Source organism: Lethenteron reissneri, chromosome 19, assembly GCF_015708825.2.
Source record: "Lethenteron reissneri isolate LAM-NWPU_2019-01 chromosome 19, ASM1570882v1, whole genome shotgun sequence".
NCBI lineage: Eukaryota > Metazoa > Chordata > Hyperoartia > Petromyzontiformes > Petromyzontidae > Lethenteron > Lethenteron reissneri.
Window position 1 is genome coordinate 2,747,427 of NC_083797.1, and position 27,139 is coordinate 2,774,565.

General features: G+C 51.3%; 1 protein-coding gene across 1 annotated transcript in view; it reads right to left on the reverse strand.

Annotated features, from left to right (window-relative positions):
* Nucleotides 1-27,139, reverse strand: part of LOC133344165 (transcription factor HIVEP3-like) — an 86,273-nt gene that overhangs the window by 23,726 nt on the left and 35,408 nt on the right. Inside the window, 3 exon segments of the mRNA XM_061554170.1 lie at nt 195-5,210; nt 5,212-7,094; nt 16,322-16,387. Coding sequence (XP_061410154.1) covers nt 195-5,210; nt 5,212-7,094; nt 16,322-16,387 — 6,965 coding nt within the window.

Consider the following 27,139-nt stretch of genomic DNA (forward strand, 5'->3'; position numbering starts at 1 on the left):
CATTCCAGTGGAACAACATCTCCCCACATCTCCCCCACTAAAAACTAAATTATTTATGCAGCCCACCCGACCGCTTCAGTCTCCCAACACAACCCTCATTACCATTCTCCCATCCACCCTCATTAGACAGTCGCGGTCCCTTGACGTCAACTGGAACGACCGAGCTGCGGGCAAAGCCCCCCCTGTCTCCCCACCTGTCCACACGGAGACCTCCAAGCACCAGAGTGGACCAGCCGCCGCTGTCCAGGTGCTGAAATCGCCGCCGTCGTGTACGCCCGGTTGCCCCTAGCTCTGCACCGCACCAGCGAGAGCCCCAGCGTGCTGGCGCCGCAGCCGCCCAGCGCCCAGTGGCTGTAGGAGGAGGCGCCCCTGCTGGTGTGCGCCGCTCGGCAGGGCTGCGTGCGGTGCAGGTAGCACCAGAACACGGTGGTGTCCGTCTGCAGGCTGGAGCTCTGGCCTGCGGGCGGAACGGCGCTCTCCGGGTGCGACGCGGCGGTGACCTCTTCGCTCATTTGGCTCGGCAGTCTGGCACGCGCTTGAGCGGCAGCTCCTTGACGTGTCTCCGGCGAAGTCGGAATGATGCCGCCACTGCCGCCGCCGACAATACCCGAGCCTTCGCAGGACGGCTGAATCTGTTCGCTGGGGCTCGCTTGCTTGGACTCGTGCTGTCTCAGCTGCTCCGCTTCCGCGTGGACACTGCGTTTCGCGTACTCCTCCTTGCGCGTGGCGCTCGTGGTCTGTGCCACTGCCCGCGACGGACCTGGCATCGGGCGCTCTTGCCACGACGCTGGCTGCTCCACCCACCTTGACGTCCCAGCCACTTGGTCGGCAGTGGGAGTGCCGGGGACCTCGACCGGTATCTGTCGGACCAGCACGGGCTTGTAGGCCTTGCCGAAGTCGTGCTCCTGCGTGTGGACGTGCAGCATTCCCGACACCCGCTCGGCCAGACTCGTCTCCTCCCTCACGCGTTTCTGCTGCTGCTTCTCCACCGTGATGTCGAGGCTGCTGGCGGGTGACAGCAGCCTCTTTCCCGCGGCGGAGATGGGTCCCAACGGGGGAGGGCTCATCTGCTGCAGAGGGGTGGTGGGCCTCTGTGGAGGACACATGGTGGGGCTTGCCGGGCGGACGGGCATTTCGATGTTGGGAGACAATGAACTCTGCAGGGGGCTCATGAGCACGGGCTTGCTCCCCGTCAACGCCGCCTGCACCAGAGCCCCGGGGAATTGAATCTGGTCAATCTGTGGAGTGGCTCTGAACTCCTCCGGCTCTCCGGCCAAATATTCCACGCGCGACAGGTGTGCGAACGACGCCGTCCCTTGAAACGGCTGCGCCGACTGTCCCGCCGATTGCCTTCCGTGAGAGGGAGACATCAAAAATATCCTCGGCCTCTCGGTCACGCTGCACGGCGCGGTGACCGGCGCCTGCTCGAACGCCGCGTTTCCCGCGGACTCCGGCGGGGACCGCGTCGACGACGCCGTCTCCGCTGGTGCCGCGTGGCACTCGTGTGCCGGCGTCCCCGGCCGCGCGGGAGAGAGCGCGGCGGCGCCGGGGTGCTGGGCTCCCGCGCCCGTGGGCAGCGCGTAGCAGGGGTGCAGCCGCCCCTCTGCCGGGGAACTTGAGCCGGGTCTCCGAACGTCCGCGCCGGGTTGCGGCTCCCGCTGCCTGGACCCTTCCGGCGGCTGCCCGCCCTCGCCGAGTGGCAGCGGAGGCGCGGGTTGCGCGTGCGGCTTCCTCGCCAGAGGCTCGCCCGAGAAGATCATGGAAATGGGTTGCGTCGACGAACTTGGTCCTGGGACTTCAGAATCGCCAGCAGCAGGAGGGGCAGCAGCGACAGGAGCCGGAGCGCAGGGCGGATTCGGAACGGGCACGGCGGCTCCACCGGCGGAGGGCGTCGTGTCGAAATGCAGAGTTTGTGGCAGCGTGCCGTGAATGACGCCTTCCTCCAGCCGGCAGAAGACCAGCGCTGGCTGCGCGTTGAGCGTAGACGTCATGAAAATCTGCGGCAGGGTGGCGGCGTAAATGGCGTAGCCCATGGACGAGCCACTCGTCTGGACTCTGATTGGCACGAGGACAGAAGCCATCGGTTGCAGGAACGCGGGCGTGTGTGACAACACGAAGGTGTCGAGCTGCTGAGCGGGGGGGAACGCCGGAGAGGCCATCACAGGGATCCCCATAGAGCTGGACGCCTCTTGCGCTTGCAACGAGTAGGCCACGGGGCTGCTTGGGGAGAGCACGTACTGCGACTGCTCCTGCGGCTGGTATCCAGGCACGTACTGTGGCTGTGGGTGCAGAGCTTGTATCACGTGCTGGGCGGACGGAGGTTGGGACAAGATCTGAGCTCCTTGTAGCCCCCGCTCCACCGGATGGGCCCTCTGCATCGGGTACTGGTGCCATTGCTGTTGAAGTGCAGGTGACGGCAGGTGCATGCCCTGCTGTGCCAGCTGCTGCCGCTGCTGCTGTTCGACGGAAGACTGCCTCGGCACCGGTTGCTGCAAGTGCAGCTCCGCCGCCTGGTGGAACTGCGGCACTTGCAGTGGAAGCTGTATCACCTGCTGCCCGTGCAGGGGTCTGGCCACCTGTTGAATGGACAGCATTTGGGGCAGGGCCTCTGGGAGAAGGGATCCACGCTGGGACCAAACTTGAGGATACCCCGTTTGCATCGGCAACGGACTCGGTGCCGGCGACCCGTAGCGATAAACCATTTCGGCTGGCAGCTGGGTAGCGGGCTGCTGCGGTCGTGGCTGAGAGTGCTCCGCTAAGCCTGCGTGGTGATGTTCCTGGGCTTCGGTGGATGCCGAGAGCGAAGCCTGTCGGGTCAGCGGGCTCCTCCTCGGCTCCTCCTCGGCGGGAGATGCAGCCGCTTGGCGATGCATGACCGACATCGCGCCGATGTCCAGCGATTTGCTCCGGATCTCCGTCGTGAACTGGGAGGTGCCAGTAGAACCCACGGCCTGTTCCGACACGGCCCTCCGGAGCTCGGAGTGGACGCTCGGCACCATGAGCCTGTGGCTGCAAGTCGGGACAGTGAGATAGTGGGTGGATTTGCTGGTGAAGTCTTGCTTTGGAGGCAACCCGCTCGACGTCATGGCCTCCTCTCGGTCTATGGAAGTGGACAAGCCGGAGCAGTGCGACAGAGAACTCTCTCTGCTTAGGCTCCGGCCGACTGAGGAATCGGTGCTCGACTCCAGCGACGATAGTCCCATCTCTGCGAGCCGGAGCCTCTTCTTCTTTGGCGGAAGCTTTTCGGCTGGAAGTTGAGACAGAGTTTCACTGCGCATTGGCCAGCAAGACTCCTCCTGCGCTTTCTCCTGCTGCTTCGCCTCCTCCTGCTCCTTCTCCTCCGTGACAAGTATCTCGGGCACCTGAATGTTCGGCTGCCTCACCAGCTTGTGCAGCTGGTGCTGGGGTGACGTCGCGTAGACGAGCGGCCTGCCGGGGTCGAGCGGGGGAGCCTCTTTGTGCTGCGCTGTGGCCGAGGAAGCCACATCGCTCTCCGTGGACTCCATGGCTTCCAGTGAGCTTGGCCTGCTGAGCGACTTCGTGTGCTGAATAACAGAAATCTGCCCGCCGCCGCCGCCCTCGTGCTGAGACGACCCTTCAGAGCTCGCTCTCTCGAAGCCCCCGCTTGTCTCCGCGACGGGTGGCTGGGCTTGGGCCCCGGCCTCAACGGCAGCGGTGCCCCGAGGCTCGGAGGCCGACTCGAAGCTCATTTGCGTCTCGACTTGCGGCGGCGCCTTCGCAGGCTGGGGAGGGGGCCTCGCCGGGCCGGCGGCGGCCGTGGCCGGGCAGCGCGCCGTGTGGCCGGGGCGCGCGCCCCTCGCGGGCGCCTCGGAGTGCGACGCGGGTTCGCCCGTCGCGGGGCCGAGCTCGGGGCCGAGCGCGTTCTTGCCGGTGTCTTCCGCCGCCAGGGCGTCCTCCTCGCTGCCCAGGCTCTTCTCCTTGCGGCGCTTCCTGATGAGGTGTGCGCGCTTGAGCACCGTGCCCGGGTACGACACCTTGTAGTGCATCATCTGTGGCTGCTCGCGGCCCTGCTGGGTGACGGACGGCCGCCTCCGCGGGGCGTGCAGCTCCGAGCAGTAGTACTTCTTGTGCGCTTCGAACTTCTCCAGCTTCCTGTACCTGGCCCGGCACGTCTCGCACTCGTACATGAGGCCCTTGCCTCGCGGCAGCCTCTGCAGCCGCCGCGCGGCCTCGCTCGTGCCCGGCGTCTGTGGCGGCTCTTGCTCCAGCGACCTGCTCTTGGTGGCGGAGAGCTGGCCGGCGCCGCAGGAGCCCCCCTCCTGCACGCTCTCTTCGGCGGACAGAGTCTTTTTAACGCGCGTGGCGGTTCTCGCTGGGAGCTCGAACGCTTTCTGCCTGACCAGTGGACGGTGGTGCGAGGCCATGGCAGAGAGATTGGGATCGGAGACGAACACATCGTCGTACTGGGAAGCAGACATCCGCTCGTCGAACGAGTGGCTCTCCCTCGTCATGCTCGACGCCCGGGGCTCAAAGAAGCCCGCCGTCGAGTAGCCCGCCACGGCCGGCATGGAGTTGCTGCGCGTCACGGACAGGCCCTCGGTCGCGCCGTAGCTCTGCGGCACGTTGAGCAGGCATATGGTCGACTTGGACACGTCCGCGGACATGGACTGCCGCTGCGACTCCAGGCCCGAGCCGGCGCTCGGCTCGCCGGTGCCGAGCGGCCGCAGGTCGAACTGGAACGAGTCCTTGAAGGTGTACGGCCTCGGCGAATCGATGCTGCCCTTACGAGTCAGCGAAGTCCTCCTGGGCTTTACGCTGTCCAACTCAGTGTTGTCGATGACGGCCTCGTTTCGGGAAATCAGCTTGTTGATGTGCTCTTCGAGGCTGTCACCCGTGGGTCCCTTGGAGGACGCGGTGAGGACCAGCGAGTGCTTCTGCGGCAGCATCAGGGGGCTGGGCGCGAGGAGGCTCGACCTCGTGCTCACGTTCTTGCCCAGCACGATCTCCTTGTACGACTGGGGGTTGGCGCTGCCGGGCTGCTGGTCCGCGCTCTCCGACCGGGAAAAGTACCCCGAGTCCGTGCTGCCCTTGCTCAGCGAGCTCGGCAGGTCGGAGCCCTTGCCGTGGCATTGCTGCAGCGCCAGCTCCATGTCCCGCCTCTTGCGGTCCGGCGAGCGTATTGCCAGGGCGAGCTTCATCTTCACCAGCTGGTGCGCCTCGGACCTTTGCGAAGACGACGACGATGTCGGCAGGCGGCTCCTGCTGCCTGGGCTCGGCGAACTCGACGACGCTCTCGGGGGCCTTCGCGTGCTCGATGATGACGGTGGGCAGAGGGGAAGACACGCTGGGCGCGGACTCGAGCGAGTAGCTGCCGCCATGCCTCGCGGAATCCAGCGACCCTTGGGAGGACATCGACCGCAGGAGGTTAGGGCAAGAGGAGAGCAGGGCGGCTCTCCCCTGCTCCTCCTCCGTGTCCGTGCTCTCGCCGGCTTCAGACCGGACCTCGGTGTCAGATCTGCTGAAGGAGGTGCCGGCTTCGGACAGGCTGCCGGAGTGCTCCGCACTGCTCGTCAGGCGAGCCTTCAGCGCGTGCGTGTGCGACTTCATGTGCTTGTAGAGGTTGCTCTTCGTTTTGAAGGAGAACCCGCACGTGACGCAGGGGTATGGCCGCTCTCCTGTGTGCGACCTGATGTGCTTCTCCAGCACACTCGGTTTTGCACACGCCCTGCTGCAAAAAGGGCATATGTATTTTCCTGGCTTTTTTGGCTTCTTTTCCTTCTGCTGCTGTTGTTGTTGCTGTTGTTGTTGCTGTTGCTGCTGCTGTTGTTGCTGCTGCTGCTGTTGCTGCTGCTGCTGCTGTTGTTGCTGCTGCTGCTGTTGCTGCTGCTGCTGCTGTTGTTGCTGTTGTTGTTGCTGTTGCTGCTGCTGTTGTTGCTGCTGCTGCTGTTGCTGCTGCTGCTGCTGTTGTTGCTGCTGCTGCTGTTGTTGCTGCTGCTGCGCTGGCTCTGAAGGCCCGGGTGGCGGCGACTGAATCACACGTGACGGCACGGCAAATTGTCCATACAGAGGAACTACGATGTGGGCTGTGGAAGGAACGTCTTGAGCTTGCGAGGAAGTGCAGGGCTGCGGCAGAGATTCGGACAAGACCTGCAGCTGAGGCTGTGGCTGGTGAGCCAAGACGAGCGACGTTTGCTGAAAAGAGGTGTGCTTCTGCTGAGGCTGTTGCTGTTGTTGCTGTTGCTGCTGCTGCGTAGCTTCTCTCGTCGACATATGTGCTACATTCGAAAAGCTACTTTGTCCTGGTAACGCAGGCTGCAGGAAAGCCATTTGGGGCTGAGCCTTAGCTGCTGGGAGCTGACCGGTGTCCCTTGTTTCTTGGCCTTGCGATGGATCTTTCGATGAGAGTTCAGAGAGCACGGTGGTGGTGGCGACTGCGGCAGCGGCTGTGTCGGTGGTGGCGGCGGCAGCGGCGGTGGCGGTGGAAGGGTCTCTCTGGTTGGGATCAGACTCCATGGCTGTTAACAAGGCCTCGAGGGGAGCGGCCTTCGATAAATCTGCGTTGACTTCCACTACGTTGCACAGGGGGGGTTTACAGTTCTTGGCCACCTTGGCCTGCGCGTCTGGACTGGCAGGAAAGCGTAGCGGCGGCGGCAGTGCAGCATCCCTCGGAGGCTCGGGCAGTAACTCTTCCCCATCACACACCGGCTCCCCTGTTGCAGCGTTCTCGTTACCGACTGACTCCGCCTCGCTCTCCACGCGCGGCCAGGCCTGCCGTAAAACAGCGCGTCGCTCCTCGCTTATTTCGGTCGCAGGCTCATCGCTCACGCAGCCCCGGCGAGCCGGCAGGCTGGTCTCTGCTAAAACAGATTGCTTTTTGGCTTCGCTTTCCACGTTTCCATTTTGCACCGAGGCGGCAGCAGGAGCGTGGCTTTCCTTGGGATCGGTGGCCGGCTCACTCCCACGTTCTCTATCATCCTCACCCACTCCCTGTCCCCTTAAAGCTGATGACCTTTCCTTGATGAGATGTTGCTTGCTCTGCCTTTGCACTGCGACTTCACTCCTCCTGTCCTTTTTCTGGTGCTTCTTACACGCGGTCCCTTTCGTGTCCTTTGAAACGTTCACGCTGTCATTTCCTGCGAAGACACCAAAGGACACGTAAATCAACCGGCAGGATCTTTAAGCCATTGACAATTATTGACACACTGCACGTCACGGGGGTACAATTAGCCAGCTACACAGCGTACGCAGATATTATAATGCAATAACAGGCTGTGTAACAGACAGGAAGGAGCAAGAATCACTGTGGTCTCAAATTGATGTGGTCTCAAAATGATTCCCTGTACAAGTGACATTCAATTCAGCGCATGATGTGTATCAATTATTTAAAAAACAGGATAAATAATTTAAAAATATGAATTACGCTATTAAAGAATGGAAATGAAAAAAAGGTCACTCGCAGCAAGTAGGTCATCGGTTAACAGGAAAATATAACAGTTGACTTTGCATTTTCAATTGCAGAGCCCGAAATTGACGTTTTTAAATGCGTGAGTGTGTTTGTACCACCGCGCACACAACAAGAACGACAACAAAAAACGCCAACCGCCGTGTGACGTTTAACTGAAGGATTCCGACAGCTTTGCTTTCGCGTTCTGCCTCCCTGCACGTCGACGCGAAGCTAAAGCCACGTGGCAGCACGCGTCACAACGGCAAGGACCCCCCCCAACCCCCCAGCTCATTTATTTATTTATTACCCCCTCTCCCCCCCCCCCCTCCCCCCCCCCTTGCTTTGCCACAAACAAAACACACGGGGCCGTTACACTTAACACTGACCGTGGCGTGCGGAAAATATATTTTTTTCAAGCGGGCTTTGTGACGGCTCCGCGAAACACCCCTTTGGGACAGAACCGTTGAACGCAAAACAATTTGAGTTTCTTTTGGGTTTGGCACGCAGTTATTTTTTATTGCCCGCGTTTACGTGACGGCATCCCTATTTTGAAATATCGGCACGTTCCAATAATTAGTATATATATGCGGAGCGCTTTGATTCCATGCGCGTTCCAGGATCGATCGAGTCAGTAGGCGTGTGGATCTTAATCAATCCGATAATGTGTGTGTGTTTTTTTCTGGCACAAATGTCTCACATTAATAATAATTAAGAGAATAAACCATTACGGATGGTACTTAACTCAAACAATTAACTTAAAGCCCTACGTCAATCCGCTTTCCGATGTTTACCTTTCAATAGGAAAGTGGTGTTGTGGTAACTTTATCACCCAGCCCCTACTGGACGTCTGCGAAAAAGAGCTTTAAAGCCCATCGGATTCCACCAGAGTGCATTCACGGACGTGTAATAGAGAGTGCAATGGGTCTTGGCTATCCTGAAATCGGCGAGGCTGCCGAAATGACGTGGCTGGTTAGAAGGGGGGCAATGTTGTCTCCTGCCTGCCACCAGCAGACAATCACCACCGTCAACCACTCCGCGCTTGAACGAGAACAAATCCTCGTAATTGCCTCCACTCAGCGGTCACACCGACGTAAAGGAACAACTGAGACAAAGGACACGAAAGCACGACGCGTAATCGAAAGCAATTATACAGTCCCTGAAAATAGCCAACCGATTCGCTGATTGCTGCTTCTGAAGTTGCCAAGGGGATCCCGCTCGCAACGATTTGGCTTCCAGCGGGTGGTGGCTTTTCATTCGCGGGATTTCTCCCTCGCGGTTCGCGCAGACGGCGGGAGCAGCAGACGCGTCACCAATGAGGCGCCCTCGCCGGAATACCACGTGCAGCACTTTGCCAGTCTGCACGAAGCCACTAAGCGTTCTCCTTCACCCACGAGCGCGTGCTTACACTCGGCGGCAGCATTAGCTCAGGTGTCGCAGACGCCACGGCCTTTATATGATGATTTGCACCAAATTGTCTGTTGCGTAACGCTGCACTCGGAGGCTCGCCCGCACTGCCCCCCCCCCCTACACGGCAACCCCTGCGGTGCCCTAAGAAGTACATTTACAATTTTCTTGGTTCTTTCGGTAAAGTCAAGTAGACTGGAAATAATAAAAATAAAATATAAAATAATTCTCACGACGTTTCGGCCACAACGCAAGCAGCCGTCCTCAGGTGAAGAACAGGTCTGTCGAGAGAATTATTTTATTATGTTTTATTTTTATTATTGTATTATTTACATTTACAATGTTTCCTTGAACAACAGAAGCTATGCGGAGAGTTGGCAAGTGTGTGCCCCTTACTTCACAAAACTGAGGTTCGCTGGAACTCATCTCGGCCTCTCGATCGCCACGTTTGAGGCCACGGCACCGCTTGCCGGCACCGCTACCGTGAAGGGACTGATGTCCTTTTGACAGGCCTGGCCAATTTACTGCGGCTGCTTGCGCGAAAAGCCTGCTGTTACCCACCACAGGGTGAGAGGCAATGCGTGCGTGGGCGCGTCAGCTCCGCGAAAACACAAAATGAGATCAGCTCGCTCATGTAACGCCGTACACGTAAAAAAAAGAGATAAAGGGGCAGCCCTGCAGTTGCCTGCTCGCGCCAGTGCTGCTGGAAGGTTCCTGCCCAAAAGAAAGCTCTACGTAATCCCCGTCTGGAGCGTCTATTTTGGCCTACTCTTCCACGCTGGGCAGCACCCGTCCGTGTTTTTGCTCCTCCACACGCAACTTGCTCATCGGCTAACTGCGGTGACCCCATCCAGACTGCTGCTGCTGGGTGGACAGAGGCGGGGGATTGGTTTCAGCTGCCACAGCAGGAGATTGAACTCGTGATCTCTGCAGTCCAGTGCGCTAACCATCACACCGTGGCAGCATCCCTACATTGTAGCAATTATAGATGTATCATAGATGTATGAGGAGCGCAAACCGCAATCCTATGCACGATACAGCCATGCATATGTTCCATAATTTATAGTTGCGATCGGAGCTGGGATGATTCAACGATTAAGTCAAATAATCAATCAAAAATTATATTTGCCTATAACCTACCGGCCAGCGGCACATGTGGGACAGAGGTGGTGACATTCCCCCAATTATGTTAGCCTTTTCCGATTAGTTGAACCATCAACTCGGTCGAAGAATCGAATACTTATATAGTCAGATAACCCACCTCTTGGTCATCATATACCAATCCCCTCTGTCATAGCGGTATACAGGAGGTTGTGGGTTCTATCCAGACCCTGACGGCTGTATATATTTGGAGTTGTACGTGTTCTCTCTGCCCGTGGTGACGTGGATTTTTATCTGGGTCCTCTGCTTTTTCCCTCTAAGTTTAGAAATACGCGTTTAGAGTATTTGGCTGCTATAAATTTCCACGCGATAAGCCACTTCGTTGAGCCATCATTTGTGGTGGCCAGGCCGCTTCTGAAAAAAAGAGCTAAACAGCTCAGTGGGCCTTATCTGGTGAAATAAAAAATTGTAAATGCTTTTAGACTCAACAGGGCTCGCCGATATTCCCTTGAACCACGGAGATTTACAGCGTAGCACGAGGGGCCGGGGGGCGAGGGGGATGTCCAGCATGGACATGCCCAATGCGGTCCCATCAGTGCCATAGCAAGGGTGGGGCGGGCGGCATGAACATCTCTCTCGAAGGTTGCGCAGCCTGAGTCTGTAGTCGAATTGTAAGCAGTGGCGGCTGGGGTAGTTTAAATATTTGGTGGCAGGAGGGTGGTGGTGGTAGTGGTGCTGCTGCTGCTGCTGCTGGGAAAGCGTGATAGTGGCACCTGGCACCTTGCCCAGTGAACTAAGGTGTCTACCTACGGCTCTTAAGTTCCAGAAGGCAGCTCCCCTCGAGGCATCGTTAACATGATAAATGTCTATATCGCAACAATGAGATTTATTGATTGCAGCTCAGCGTAGCAGCCGGTGATTAATTTCAGCCAGGTACAGTCTGGAACGCTGTTTGGGAATTGTTTATAAACCTGTTTATAGGATTTGTATGAACTTGTTCATGACATCTATAGTACAGGTGTTTTGGATTAGATCGTGTTCTAACCGAAACAAAACCTGTATTATGCATAATATTGGTCGCGAAAGCCTATGTGTTAAATTGTTCATAAGAGTATAGAAATATAGGGTATAATAATGGAGGATTATTATGGATACGTATACCTTATACGCTAGTAATAGTGCCTTATGCCGATAGTCGCTACTCCAAGCCAGCCTGTGAGCATTACAAAAACTACCGAGTGAGTGATTAAGCCCTAGTGGCTGCACGACGTATGAATGTGATTGATTGGCGAGGAAGACAAGATTGGTGGATCACACAGAAATGGGGTGTTCATGTGCACAAGACACCGAGCCACAAGACGTGGCCGGGTGGCTCAGAAGTCAGAGCACAAAGCCAGCACTGTTGAGACCTGCGTTCGAATCCAGCTCTCAGCGACTGATGATTAAAGTGGGTAATTAATCGTAGTGGACTAATGGGTTTAGGTCCTGTTAACAATGACTGAAATAAACAAACCATCACCTCCAATTAGTTTTTTTTTACTTAATCTTGCTAAGTTGTAGCTTTGAGATATACACATATAGATATAACATCAGTTTGACTTCCACATAAGAAGCATTTCCTGCCTAGCAGGGTGTGTGGGCAGTGTGACCCATGGAAATATTTTTCCGTGGGCTGTTCTCGAACGCACGGGGGTGTTCTGTGAGTGTTCCAAGTGGGTTCTTACTTGACATCACCCTCGCAGAACAACTGGATGAACGTGTGTTTGGTATTGCACATCTTTTACAATGATACCTGAATGTTGGACCAAAATTATTTCTCCTAACCAAATTTGGTGGGCGATACAGAGATAAGTTGTCCGCCACAATGTTTTTTGGGGCAAATCTTGATCAAAAGAAAGCAATGTGTGATACAAAAAAAATCAATTCAGCACTCATGCCATAGGGTTCCAAAAATATTGACTTATCCATCGACCGTTGCTTGCCTTCCAGCTAAGAAACAGTCCATGTCAAATGACCAACTAATCAACACCAATAAAGTCATCTTCTTTGACTCCTGAAGCAAAGTAACACAGGAGTTTCAACTTTCGCATTATAATTCCCGTGCGTGAGACGCTCACACCAAGATAAGTTAATTACCGCCGCAATACTCGTTCAATAATGACCACAATTAACTTGTTTCGGGGATGATTTAATTTACAACAAAAATGATTTACTGCGCTTGAGCTGTAATGAAAACGTTGTAATTATAATGTCTTATTATTAGAAATAAAGCTTTTATGGAAATACTCAAGTGTTTTGCTTGAAAAAAAAACTTTGACCATTACTATAAGTTTAGGCAATTCAATATAAAATATGTATCCAGCAGTGAATTGCTAGTATATGGCAATACATTCAGATTCACATTCATTTGTAACAAAAACATGAAATTGATGACAATGATGAAAAAAACATGAACGTTAAAGAGAAAATGAACACCAATGCAGCAGTACAACTTATGAAGATAAAAAAAAACTTTATTGGATTATACCTATAGAAAATTGTACCAGTTATCGTATAATTTCCGGGCCCACCATCCACCAAAAAACACTGACAAGTATGGTGAAGTAAGGTCAAACAACACCCACGGCCAACACAGTAGGGAAGGCCTTTATACAAGAGTAGAATTTGACAAAGGGGCTGTACTTTGAAAAAAAAATATTACATGCATCAGAATGTGATAGAAGACATCATTTATTTATGTTTCAATGTAGTGTATGATTGCAACTAAATGCGGCTCATATTGTTGAACATCCAATTATATGTATTGATGTTCTTTATTTATTCACAGGTAAGACCCCCTTGAAAATGAATGACCTCTGTTGCCAAAGAGGCTTGGATAATTGGGTAGTAATTAACACGCACAATGGAGTTAAAGGGGTGTGTGTGTTTTTTGTCACATATATAATCCTTTTTTTCGCTATGACTCTGGCTCAGGATGTGCCTGCCTACCGTCATGAATTCTCAGAGGCGCTTTAAGATTTCACTGCAACGCTTAACAGCGTGATGCCTTGGTAATTCCCGCAACAACAAAAAAACATTCCAACAGGTTTAAGGGTTCAAAATAGCTGCGCGACATGACTGGTAACGAACGAGAAACGAATTGGATTTTTAAAAGAAATCCAACCCCATTACGCACGCGCACGCACGCCACAAACACACGCGCGTTCACATTCTCAGCCATCCCGTGCCTGCCGCTCAGAAAGAGAATATCGCCTCATTTGGGCTTCCGGCGGAAAGATATAAAAAAAAGATGTGGGCTATTGAAGAGCAGCACATCGCGCCGGGGAGTCAGATGACTCAGCGCGCGAGAAGCCAAGCGCGTGGGCTGTGCCACGACGGGCTCCAATGAAAAGGGCATTCTGTTATCTGTGCAGGGGAGCGGGGGAGTGCGTCTCGGCTCAGCGACAACTCGTTGCCTCTCTACGAGGTGTGCACGCGGAATGGGGGATTCTACCTCCGTGAATAATTAAGTCCTCCCACCCCATCCCGCCAGATCGCACGCGCGCGCATGACGCTGTGGGCTTTTCCACCCACGCAACGGAGTTATTTTGAGGCACGGCCCCTGTTGCCGCCTCTTGCTCCTCCATCCACCCACCAGCCCTCCTCACTCCTCCCCACGCTCCCCGCCAACCCCACCATCTCCTCCCCCCCCAACCACCACCACCACCACTACTCAACAAACCAGCGAGGCAACCTGCCCACCCAGATGGTGTGAACCTCTTTGCTCCTCCGCTCGAGGCTGTAAAATTGGACTACTCATTTATTTAGCCATTGTACACAAATATAGTAAATACACGCGGGTAAAGGCGCGGCCCTGGGAATTCCCTGATCTCACCACTGCTGGCGGAAAGGCCTCCGTTAGAAGGAGTTCCAGAGGAGAGGGTATTTTGGCCTATTATTCCCCCATTGGCCAGACGCCTTTGAAAAGTTGAAAGTACCCATAATTGACTCCTGCACATGCGACCTACCGATCGACTGAACAGCGGTGAACCCATTTATATTTCTGAGTGGACAAAGATTGAGGGGGCGGGCGGGCGGGCGGGGGGGGGGGGGTTAGGAAACTTGCCCCATTGTCTTAAGTGCTGCACTGGGAGATTGAACCGGTGACCTCCAAATCGCAAGTCAATGGTTGATAGCCATTACAAAATTGCAGCATCTCACATACAGAAGGTGGCCCAAAAGTCAGGACACATAGGGCTCGTATATTAATTTAAATATAAAAAAAATCGCATGGGGTTATTTTATTTATTTTAACACATGTCCAAACTGACTTCCATTAACATTAACGCATGTGTGAATGCTTTTCAGAAATTTATTTCTAAAACTTTTTGGGTAAGGTTCACCAAATATGTTTTGACAACCCCCACAGGAAGAAGACAAAGAGACATTCGTGATGATAATAGATGAAGTGTTAGCTTCAAGAATAAACAATACATTTTGTCTAATGCCTGTGTTGAAATAAATTACACAACCCCCATATGTCCTGATTTTTGGCTCACCCTGTTTACCCATTAAAATAGTTGCCTAGGGAGAAAAAAAACAACAAAAAATGTAATGGTATGCTTCTGTGCATCCTTTATCGAGTGAAAACTAACACAATTAAAACCACTTTTATTAAATCTACACGGACTCGTCAATAGCACACTTACTTAACGCTCACATAGAGTACGTTTATTTATAAAGAATCAGGTGAGGGCCCATTACCTGTCCGTGTAATGGGCCCTCAATTTATCACTTGCACATTTTTAATAGCCTTTCAATGCAGGTAATTGAAGCCACAACGATCGGTAATTGCACTCTCTAAAATGAAAAAAAAATGGAGCAATCAATTTCCCCAAATCATATTTGTGGACATTTATCACCGTTTGGTGGCGGCTTGAGTAAGCCGCGGCAATTGGCGAATACGGCTGTAATAGGCCCTTAACGGGGCAGTCAAGTGGCCCATTTTATTTTGACGTTCGAGAAGAAACACGGGGACCACTTTCTGGAAGGATTGCGAGCAAGTGGCCAAGCGTAGGAAAGTGTTGGCTGGGAGACAGCCCTGGACGAAGAAAACAAATGTAAATTACAGAGACAAAGGCCCACCCACCTTCCGATAGCCGTTAACAGACTGTTGGAGCGAGTGCTATCAATGATCAACTGCGAAGGACAACACCACGCCCGGCCGCCTCTGTCTCCCCAGTGCAGATGTTTAGTGTTGCACACCGGATGGGGAGGGCAAGGACCGATCCAAATTATCGCCACAAGTTATTGGTCGTGTGCAGGAATCGAACTCGGGTCGACGGGTGCGCTAACCGCCACGCCACCGCTCCCCCCCCCCCCCCACAATTGTAAGTAAGTAACAAGCGCTCGTTGACAATCGCAAACGCGCAAAGGCAAGCCATTGGCACTGCCTTGGGATCTTCAAAATCAATCTGTGGGTCGGGTGTTGAGTGATTGCGAATAAGTGTGCCACATCAATCAACATCTCCGGCATAGGACACATTATCGGCGCGTTACAGCTGCAGACCTAATAATTATTGTCTGCGTTGGAGGCGCCGCACGTGTGGGACTGGCAGAATAAGAAGACGAAGAGACAGAACGGACACCGCAGAGTGCGCGGCTTAGAGATGATCACGGCTGCTGTAATTGCAGATGTAACGTATGAAGGAATTTCATGGGTAAATCCACTTGCTTGTTATCGGGAATATTTTTTATACGTATCGAGATGGATAAATAAACCATAGCAATATTTAATGCCTTTAGACGCTTTAAAATTATATTTTTTTCAATAATAACGAACTGCAATTGCCCTAAAACTTAGTGTGGATTTTTCATGTATGTACATGAGCGTATTACACTTCGATCTTGATTTGAAGCTTTCGTGCCTGCAGGGATTCCATACTCTTTGGTTCTTTCGGTAAAGTCATGTAGGTATAAAAATAAAATAAAATAAATCACGACGTTTCGGGTGCAACATAAGCGTCCGTCATCAGGTGGGAAAGCATGGCCTGCTGCTGATGCATAAAAAATACCAGCTTTAAGTTTACATGCGTTGCTTTATTTCATTCATTCATTGTTTAAGGCCACAATATTAAATATGTTTGGCAGAGGAGAGTGGTGGAGCTGTGGTTAGCTGTCAACCCGGCGATCAGAATTTTATTTCCAGCCACAGCTAACATCAGTAGCAAGTGGTATCTGACCCAGGCATTCCATTCCCACCCCACACCCCTCCTCCCACGTCTCTCTTTTCACCAACCTACACTGACCAGCACAGTGAAGTATCGTCAAACAACCTCCACAACCAACGCAGCACGGGGAGAGCCTTCATCCAGCAGTGGACTGAAAAAGGACTACCAATTTTTGTCGACACAGAGGAGATTGTTTCGTTACCTGTGCCGCTTGTGTTGATCTGGTTGTCGGGATCCTGCAGTTCCTTTTTGGCCTCTTCAATTTTATCTAAGCAAGAAAAATTCCAGAGTCAGAGGACGAAGTGGGCCACATTGCAGCCAGTCCGACAGGCCTCCGTTGGAAAAGGCATCGGCGCGGGGGATGAGACATTGCGGAACGAAGTATTTTTCTTACGCGGAAAGAAAAACACGGATGAATCATCTCCCGGCCCTCGAGCACCGCTGTAGGGATGAAGAATAAGGTAGGCAGCTCTCCAAGAACATTCCTACACCTCAATTGTGCAAGCAATGAAAAACAATCAATAGCCCTTTCCATGGCCATCTGGGAGCCGCGAAGGCCACAGGAAGCTGCTCACCGCCCTTGGCAAAGGGGGGGAGGGGGGCAGCCTTTGGTTGCTGCTGCACCTCGGGGGGAGGGGTGAATGTGATAAACCTGAAGGTCAAGGTCACGTAATCAGCATCGCAAGCTGCCTTGGGGTCGGCGGTGAAAAATACCTTTGAGACAACCCCGCCGGGAGCCGATCGCTCCGGCTGGCCCCCTCCCCCCCGCAGATGTGTGCTCCCTATCCTGTGATCCGAGTTTTGAGCCGAGGCCTGCTCAGGCCAGAGCTGGATAATTGAGTCTGAAGGGTGCGCCGCCGCAGATCGTTGGAAGCGGGATGCAGCTCGCGTGCATCGGCCGTGACGTTTACATCGTCGGACGCGGGCAAACGACGGGTCCCATTGACAGACACCGCCAGATATATATATGGAATTTTCAGGTCCCATTGCCAAACACAGCCAGATACAGTTCCACTGATTGCTATAGGCAACCCGATATAGGCAGATACAGATCATATTGCCAGACACAGTACATTGGGCTAATGTATGGAGATACGGGACCCATTGCCAGATATCGCCAGACATAATCCCATTGATTTATATCGTACGCAGATACAGGTCCCATTGCCATACATAGCTAGACATAATCCAATTGATTGATATACGTACGCAGATATAGGTCCCATTGCTATACACAGCTTCCACCAAACACAGCCAAACATAGTCCAATTCGCAGATATAGCCAAACATAACATTCACTGCAAGATACATCCTCCACTCCCTCGTCAATGCCCTCTACAGAGTCAGAGCACAAACTGACTGCGCCAAGTGCGGTGTTCTGGGTTAGGCTGCGTGTTCAGCACGGACTTCAGAATCAGAATGTTCATTTATTCTGGAGAAATCCGATTAACTATGAAGCTCTTTTTCCACAGACGACTTATGAGTGGCTGCGGAAATCTTGTTATCATAAATGAAAGCCATCCTACGATTTTAACACTTAAAACAACGGGTCGTTGTGCTTCAACATGTACTATCGGGTACAAAGTATTTGTATGTAGACCTGAGAACAATTAACACGCCAACGATATGCAAGTTCGATGAGCATTTGAAATTGTCTATTTGTAACACAAAGTTAAACTACGAAAAAATATTTTACCAGGTAAGGCCCACTGAGCTATATTAGATATTTTTCAGAATTGACCCGGCCACAATTGATAGGTCTGTAATAAAGGTCGTGGAATCGACTTCTGGAATCCGGTCTTTACTTGTCTTTCTTTTACAACACTCCTTCACGCTGCTGACAGACAGCGTGAGAGGGATAGAGAGAGAGAGACACGCGCGGCCACGTGGCAGCCTGGACCACGTGGCAGCCTGGACCACGTGGCAGCCTGGACCACGTGGCAGCCTGGACCACGTGGCAGCCTGGACCACGTGGCAGCCTGGACCACGTGGCAGCCTGGACCCCGCTCCAGCGTGGCCTCACCCTCCGTTCGTTCCAGATCTGACCACGTGTTGTTCGTCTCCACCCCTTTTTAATACCCGGGTCACGTGGTACCTTTCCACCAATCCTGGTTAACCTCTATGGAATCTTCTAGACTCCATCGTACGCTCCCGGGACCACGCCCCTGACTCGTCCCCCCATTGGCTGTGGCTAAAGCCAGCAGAACCAATCCTCTACTTACAGATGTCACCTTCCCATTACGTCAGGGCCACGCCCCTAGACTTCCCCCCATTGGCTATGGGCCAGGACCGGTAGAGCCAATCATCGTAACGAGGTGTGATCCATCAGCAACCCGGATATATCCTCACATTACAGGTCTATGAAGCGGCTTATCATCGGGGAATTTATAGCAGCCAAATACTCTAATGGCATGTTTCTATACTCTTTGGTTCTTTCGGTAAAGTCACGTAGGTAGAAAAATAAAACAAGATAAAAATAATATATCACGACGGTTCGATCGCAACACAAACGAACCTGGATTCTTTTTTCCAGCAGTTCCACTGCTGGATGATTTTTTCCGCCCGAGGACGGCCGCTTGTGTTGCCATCGAAACATCGTGATATATTATTTTTATTTTGTTTTATTTTTCTACCTACGTGACTTTACCGAAAGAACCAAAGAGTATGGATTCCTGCAGTCACGAAAGCTTCAAATCAAGGCATTTTTCTAAATGTGGAGGGAAAGTCCACGTGACCACGGGGAGAACATTCAAACTCCAAATATACAGCAGCAGGTGTCCGGGTCTGGATCGAACCCACGACCTCCTGCACACAAGGCGAGGGAGTTATCGCAGCACCCAAATTTAATCACCTTATCTTAGACGAACCTTACTTTAATACTTCAGTTCAACAGCACCATTAGTACTGAGTCGAACACGCAGAGATGTTGCAGCTAAAAGTGGCTGCAGTGCGTAGGTTTCTGACGAAGAGCACTTAGCCGGATCGTGTGACCTATTAATTTATTTATTGCAACCCACATTAATTAAAAGGTTTTTTTATATTCTATGGGTCTTTCGGTAAAGCCACGTAGATAGAAAAATAATAAAAGGCGATTGCTTGTGTTGCGATCGAAACGTCGTGATATGTTTTTATTATTTTTCTATCTTACGTGGCTTTACCGAAAGACCCATAGAATATGTACTCCTGCAGTCACGAAAGCTTTAAGTAAGTTTTTTTTAAATGTGTTTTAGGGCAATTAATTTGACTTTTTGTGCCCTGTCAACAAGGAATTAGCTTTAATGAATATGGCCGCAGGAGTACGCAACGAATATTAACGAACGTAATTAATTTAAAACAAACAAAAAAAACACTGTGTTACCTCCCCAAACAAGCACATCGAAAACTTGATTAATTCTCGTGAATGAAAATGGTAAATAGCTGGTTCAGCTAAGTCAATTGATGAGGATGGAACTAATCATAGAGTGGAGTCAGACGAGAAACTATGGCGTTAATTTGACTGTTGATAGGTTCCCAAACTCATTGCTCAGTGAATGTACGTTGAACTTCTTTTGCACCGTACACAGCCAACCGTGCTACTCGGAGGTGCTGGGGAAGGACAACAAACTAAACACAAAAAGTAGTTCGAGAGAAATGAGTTTTCAATCTAGATTTAAAAGTACATAACTCCAGTGGCTTCCTAATTTCGTATGGAAGAGCGTTCCAGACGGCCACAGAAGCGCATCTGAATGAACGCGCGCGATGCGGTGACCGACGTCAATTTGTCGTGCCACTTCTGTGACTGGTGGCAAGCGACGATGCCCGTCACATGACATTGCTCAGAATCAGAGGCTGCTCGCTCCACCGGAGAATCTTTAACGGGTGCGATTCACCTGCTGACAACGCGTGGTTCAGAAACGTGATCGTTAACGCAGACAAAATGTAACGGAGGAATAACAAAGTGCACAGAGGAGCCTGGAGGGACGCACGTGTTTGGAATTACACGGAGACGCTTAAAGAAGAACGCGTGGAGCAGAGGAAACACCCAGACACGGTTGGCTACGTACGGCGCGAAAAGAAGTTCAACATTTTTCCATAATTCAAAACCCCGTTGGGAAAATTAAGTGGGCTTTTTGCGCAGGATCATACCCCGAGAAGAGATGATGGCCGACGGTCAAGAATAATTACGAAGTGGCAGCCAAGGAACGGAACGCGTCCGATAGGAGACGAAGTGTTGAAGTGAGCTCGGGTGCAGGTGCTCGGTGGATGAATACATCGCAGGAACACGAGAGGTGGTGACACCTTGGGGAGGCCTTCGTATTGCAGTGGATTGATGATGTCCCTTTGCACAAACAACTGCTTACGTAGCAGCCAATATAAAAATGGCTCTACTCCAGGCTTATACAACAATGACTGTAGCCGTAGTAGTGAAAAAAATTAACCCGTAAAAACAAAGTTTTTCACTCTAAATCCTTTATATGCGTGGCGGCTAGAGTCCTCTCGTCCTCTGGCTTGAGATGGCTGACACCTATGGGTCAGATGATTGCCTGCCACCATTAAGCAATTGGTAATTAAATATTTAATTGTTTTTCCCTAAACAGTGTAAAATTTTGGAAAAAAAATTTCACGAAAATTTATTGTCACGCACAACGAGTCTGTGTGGAAAATGTCAGCTCGATTGGATCACGGGAAGTGGGTTAAAAAACGACCGAAAGATTTGCACGGTTGTAAGCAAGCAAGCGAACTTAATATAAAGGATTTAAAAATGGCTCTACTCCAGGCTTAAACAACAATGACTGTAGCCGTAGTAGTGAAAAAAGACCGGGAAGCAATTGGATGGTGGGCATGGGTGCACTGGCTGTCACGAGCATGTTGCTCCAATTAAAACTTTGAAAATGGATCCTGCCATAATGTAATGGTGAGCACACTGCACTGGCAACCCAGTGGCTGCCAGTTGGTTCTCCCATGGCGGCAGTTGAAACAATGGTGCAGATTTCTTACATCTCCCCTCCTCTATTCACCCATGTTTTTGTTTTTTGTATGTTGCGGTTGCACCCGATTCAAGAGCCGAATGGCTTACAGGGCTATACCAAATAAATTAAACTGAAAACCCAGCAGTATAAATGAATGGCATGTGGTTGTCCCACCTGATGACGATTGCTTGTGTTGCGATTGAAACGTCGTGATCTATTATTTTTCTACCTACGTGACTTTAGCGAATGAACCAAAGAGTATGGATTCCTGCAGTCACGAAAGCTTCAAATCAAGAATGCTATAGTCAGTTGATCGGCAACTCGTGTGTGGTGGGTTACAGTGTGGTTACTCCCACCGCTTCCAAATCATCTAGCCAGTGTGGAAGAGTAGGCCAAATACCCATAAAGAGGCTCTCTCTAGAGCTCCCTCTGAGGGTGGCCCATCTGCCAGCAGTGGCATGAGAGAGAGAGAAAATACAAGGCTGCAACTCAAAAAAACGTGAATATAAAGGAACGCAGTGAACGCGTGCGCTCAGAACTTAGGTGTTCGGCCGGGGCACTTCTCACTCCGAACATTTGGAACAACAACTAAAAATAACTCCCTCCAGGCACCATCACTCCAAGCCAAGTTTCCTGCGAACAGGCCCATGGCTGCAATGCTACAAAATCACCGACGCGTACGTCCCTTATTCGAAGAGGCAGGTGCGTGCGTCAGGCGGTTACTTCACTAAACTTTCTTTTTTATTTCACCGGGTAAGGCCCACTGAGCTATGTAGCTCTTTTTTCAGAAGCGACCTGGCCACGAATGATTGCTCAAACGAAATGACTTATCACGCGGACATTTATATCAGCTAAATACTCTAAACGCGTGATGTTGATTCGAAATGTGGAGGAGAAAAACCGGAGGACCCCGAGACAAATTCACGCGACCACGGAGAGAGAGAGAGAGACACGCAGACTCTAAACACACAGCAGGCATCGTCAGGGTCGGGATCAAACCCCCGACCTCCTGTATACCAGGCAAGGTAGTTAACATCTCCGAGCCACCGCGGCACCCTACATATATACCGCACACATAATGAAATTGTGACCTTTCAGACGTACACACTTTTTTGTTCTTTTCGGAGTGTGTAACAAAAAAACAAAAACAAAAACATTCCTTGAGAGGTTGTCTGCTCGGGGAAGGGCATGTTGAATAATTGAACGAGAACAATCTGCGCTCGCCGCTCAGACCCTCTCGGGCACTTCAACATCGGCGTGGCGATGGGCCGCGTGCTCACCGCGGTGGCTGTCGCCCCGCGCGCTTGCGAGCCGCCCACGAATCACACAGCCCACGCGCAGCGTCACCCCTTCAACGAGGACAACCGCGATCCCACGTGCGCGCATGCACGCACCCGCGCGCGTGCACACAGACGCGCGTGCGTGCACGCAAACGCGCGTGCGTGCACGCAAACGCGCGTGCGTGCACGCAAACGCGCGTGCGTGCACGCAAACGCGCGTGCGTGCACGCAAACGCGCGCGCGTGCACACAGACGCGCGCGCGTGCACACAGACGCGCGTGCGTGCACGCAAACGCGCGCGCGTGCACACAAAAGCGCGCGTGCGCACGGTGTGTTCTCCGACAACTCGTGTGTTTTCATAATTGGATGTGTAACGCGTTGAATGTATTCTGGAACGCATTTTTTTGTTTTTTTTTAAACGCGGACGCGAATTGGATCCGACGCGATCGAGCGAACAGAACTTACGTCGCGTGAGTCGCAACAAGCGGTCGTACGGGGCGGGATGCTGCTGGATGCTTTTCGAGATGCTACCCACGCGCCTCAGCCGTTGTTCAGCGCGCGGACTGTGCGTTACCCTATACTACATATTATTTATTGGAACGCGATTGATCCCTAACGCGGTGTTCTCCAGGAACGCAAACCACCGCGTTACAGGATCACATACTGCACTCGCGCACTCACACGGCCACAACTTTGCGCCCCAAAATGCATCGGGGCGACGGAGCAAAGCGCCCCCCCGCCCCACCCCGCGCGCACATCCAGGAGACATCGGTCTATTAGAGGAGGAGGAGGTGCACACTCATTCACACAGCCCGCGCACGTCGCATCCATCCATCCACATTCACCGGCGCACATAAACAACCCCTGAAATAGCGGTGGACGAAACTCGCGTGCGCGCGCGCAGCTGAATGCACGGATACACGCGCACGCACACACGTCTCTACGCTCACATTGAGCGCGTTGTCGCAACGTAGAGAGAAATAGAGTTTTTGCCGATTCGAGAACTGGTAGTCTTATTAATTTTCACTCGGGGAATTTTCTCTCATAACTGCCCGGGGCTCTTTACGACACGGAATGCCCTTCACTGTGTTTGGTTTTCCTTTCTGTGAAAAAAATTATTGTTTCATAAAAGTTCAGTGTCTTAAATTCCACCCCCTACTATAAACGAGTCCATCGCAGTTACTCCATCGCCAGGTCACGTGTGGTGGGGTAAGGTGTGAGTACTCCCAACTCTCCCAAGAGGGAAGAGTAGGCCAAAATACACTCTCTAAGGGCTCTATTAAGCTCCCGATAGTGGAGGCCCTTCCACTAGCAATGCTGTGAGTAAGTCATTGCAGGCCTGCACTTTTACCTATGTTTCATGTTGAGCTTCTTTCGCGCCGTACTTAGCCAACCGTGCTAATCGGAGGCGCGACGTCAAACTTTTACACGAGACGATTATTTTCTCGTTGGGTGTCACGCACGCATCTGAATTTTCACGAAAAATAAGGGAAAGCGGTTCAATCCACACAGCATTCCGTTGACAACGGGACTTAAAGTATCACGTGCATGAATCAGTCAAACTGCTCTTGAGAGCGTATCTCAAGAGTGGCGGCAGAGGACAGTTGCTGAAGAGAGACGCATAGAAGTCCCAGCACGACGACGGCAGCCCTGTGACAGAATCGGAGAGTTCCAATTCGAGTCGGCGATGACGAAAATCGTTCGCCGAGGACTTTTGGGGAGCCTGAAAATCCGCCGTTTGCAAACGCTCGCGGGGGGTCGAGACTTTTTAAAGCAATCTCAAGTGCAGTTCAATTTGTGTCATCTACGCTCAGGATCCAAGAGGGGTTGGGTGGGGGTGATCGCCCCCCTTTAAATAGGGCCCTATTTAAAAAATAAAATCTAAACATTTCGGGAGCTTCTGCCCCGTCCCATCGGGGGAATATTCTTAATCCGCCTCTTGTCAACGCCCCAAATCTTTTTCATCCCTCCGCTAAGTTCTGCCTCGGAGGCCCTCTGAGACAGCTGGCTTGAGACACGGACCCGAAGTGACAATTTACTCCCTCCGGCATCGGCGGAGAACAACTCCGTTCGTGCAGGTGAGTGCTCCCATGCAGCTGTCCCGATAGATTTAAGATTTGTGTTGTTGTTTTGTTCAAAGCGACGGGAATGCTCCTGTGGTGGAACGGTTGGAGCGCTGGACGCGTCATTCACAGGTCGGCGGTCCAGTCTCCCGGCGGGAGAGTTGAAACAGCGGTGCAAAAGTTTCTTAAAACCCCTCCGTCTCATCATGAGACCTCCTTTTGCCAGTATTAAATAGTAAATTATAACAGGGTTTTCCCCTTTCTGGTAATAAAACAGCCGTGTCAAGATGTTAGAAAACCAAACTGAAACCTTTGCAAGGAATCACGTCAGCATTCACCACATATACTTGTGGTGAACATGCAAACGTGTTCACCACAAGTCTGGTGAACACGTTTGACCCCTCCGCCTCCGTCCACGTGGCAGTATAAATGTAAACACCGCAGTTGGTCAATCGGCAAGTGGCGTGTGGTGAGGTCAAGTGCTGGGTACTGCCACCTCCTTCACAAATCTCCAAGCCGGCCAAGTGGAGAAGAGAGGTGGCCAAATGCCTGCCGAGGCGTCTTCCAGAGCCCCCTCGAACGGAAGCCCTTGAGCCAGCAGTGACACGAGCACGCAATTGCAGGGCTGCACCTTTACCATAGAAAACAACAACTTATAAAAAATAACTAACCAGGCCAGCGAGCTACTCTGCCCTTTATGACAACAATTAACGTCGTTAAAATATGCAATCGGGATAAAAAAAGCGTGTCAGCAAGCTCCCAAAGTCATCTTACGTAACGATTCGCCAGGGGTCGGCAAACCTGCTGTTCTGAAGCCGCATGCGGCTCTTTCAGCTCCGCTGCTTCGTGACGTTATTTATTAAGCACGACCGTCTCGTATTCACCGCATGCATTACGGCTCTTGAAATATCGATTTTTTTTAATCATCAAAAAAAATGTCTCTTCTTGTTATTTCAGTTGCCGAGCCCTGCTCTTTGCAGGAACATGAAATCAGATAAAAAACAAATACATACATCGCTCAGATGGCTATCCCAAAACCTGGCTGAGAGTAACTCTCTGTAAGGCATGAAGACAACGGTAACCCATAATGCATTAGCAGACTGTAGGAGCAATTGCTGTCAGCGAAAACCGACGAAGGCTGATGACAACCTGTCCATCATGGTGGCCACTCGTCCAAGCACTATTCAACTCTCCAGGCTCAAACCTGCTTAGCTTGCTGAGATCTGATAGTATTGTTCACAGCGCCATTAATATTCATGGGTTACAATTATGCATGAGTAACTTATTAAGAAACCTACTCATTACCTGCTATAATCACCCAGAAATGTCTGTCCGTCCCCCCCGCGTGACGTCACCCACATGAGGCCCACCCCCCGCGTGACGTCACTTCACATGGGGCAACCCCCCCCCCCCCCTCATTAATCACCATGAGCTGAACAATTTTTCTATTGAATATTTCAGATTTACTGGCAATATACACCCGTCCTTGGACGAGCAACAAAGCTAGTGTCCCTTTCTATTAGTCTGCGAGGTTCATGCATGTGCATGTATGTTTGCGCTGGCTGCTGTCACCAGCAAACAGCGTTGTTTTTTTTAAACGTTTCAGATAACTTACTCAAAGTTCAGGTCAATAGTTTATAACATCGACCAGTAATTACGCAGCAGCTGTTCCTTAACGACTTGAGCAGAATTTGCCAATGATCTTTTGAGAACACGACGATGAATCGGGCATCCAGCCTTGAAAGCTTTCAAGAAGGAGTGTGGTACAATTTTGTGAATTACTGGTAATTCACAACGTTGGCAATTGGTTATGACACTAGGTCACATTTGCTTTCTACGTTAGAAAGCTTTGCCATTTGATTAACAACCAAAATGTGTGAATTCTTGTTGACAATGTTGATTTAAAACAAATGTTTTGTATTACATTTCGATTTAAAGCTTTCGTGACTGCAGGGATTCATCTTCTTGGTTCTTTCGGTAAAGTCACGTAGAAGGGAAATAATAAAATAATAAAAATAAAACATAATAAAATAATTCTCACGACGTTTCGGCCATAACGCAAGCAGCCGTCCTCAGCGTCATTCAGACGCTGTCTCCCCGACAGACCTGGTCTTCACCTGAGGACGGCTGCTTGCGTTGTGGCCGAAACATCGTGAGAATTATTTTATTATGTTTTATTTTTATTATTTTATTATTTCCCTTCTACGTGACTTTACCGAAAGAACCAAGAAGATGTTTTGTATTGTTTATTACAGAGGGAAGGTTTGATTTGAACTGATGAACTTCAATGCCATAAGTGGACCACCCACACTGGATGGTGCTGGGCACAAGTCCCAAGCAGCTGATTCATGAGAAAAAATAGGCGTGCTTCCAATGTCAGCTAAAATGCAAATGCGAATAAATATAACACACTAACATAAAAGAAAGTTCAATCGTCAATCTCGTCTCCATCTTTTCTGCATATATCTTCTCTCATCTTATTGTAGCCCTATGTTTTTCAAGTTTTTTTTGTTCAAATATCTCCATTCCATCGATAGCCTTAGTCAGTATCTCGAAGAAATCTCAACTCACTCGCATTTTATGAAATGCTTAAGGCTCTCAAATGGGCCAACACCACACCTGACCACTCTACACACATTGTTTTTCAAAATGAACATTAGAACGACGACACACCCGTGTCTGTACGTGTACCTCGCCCGTGGACGGTCGCTTTATACATCGGATTATT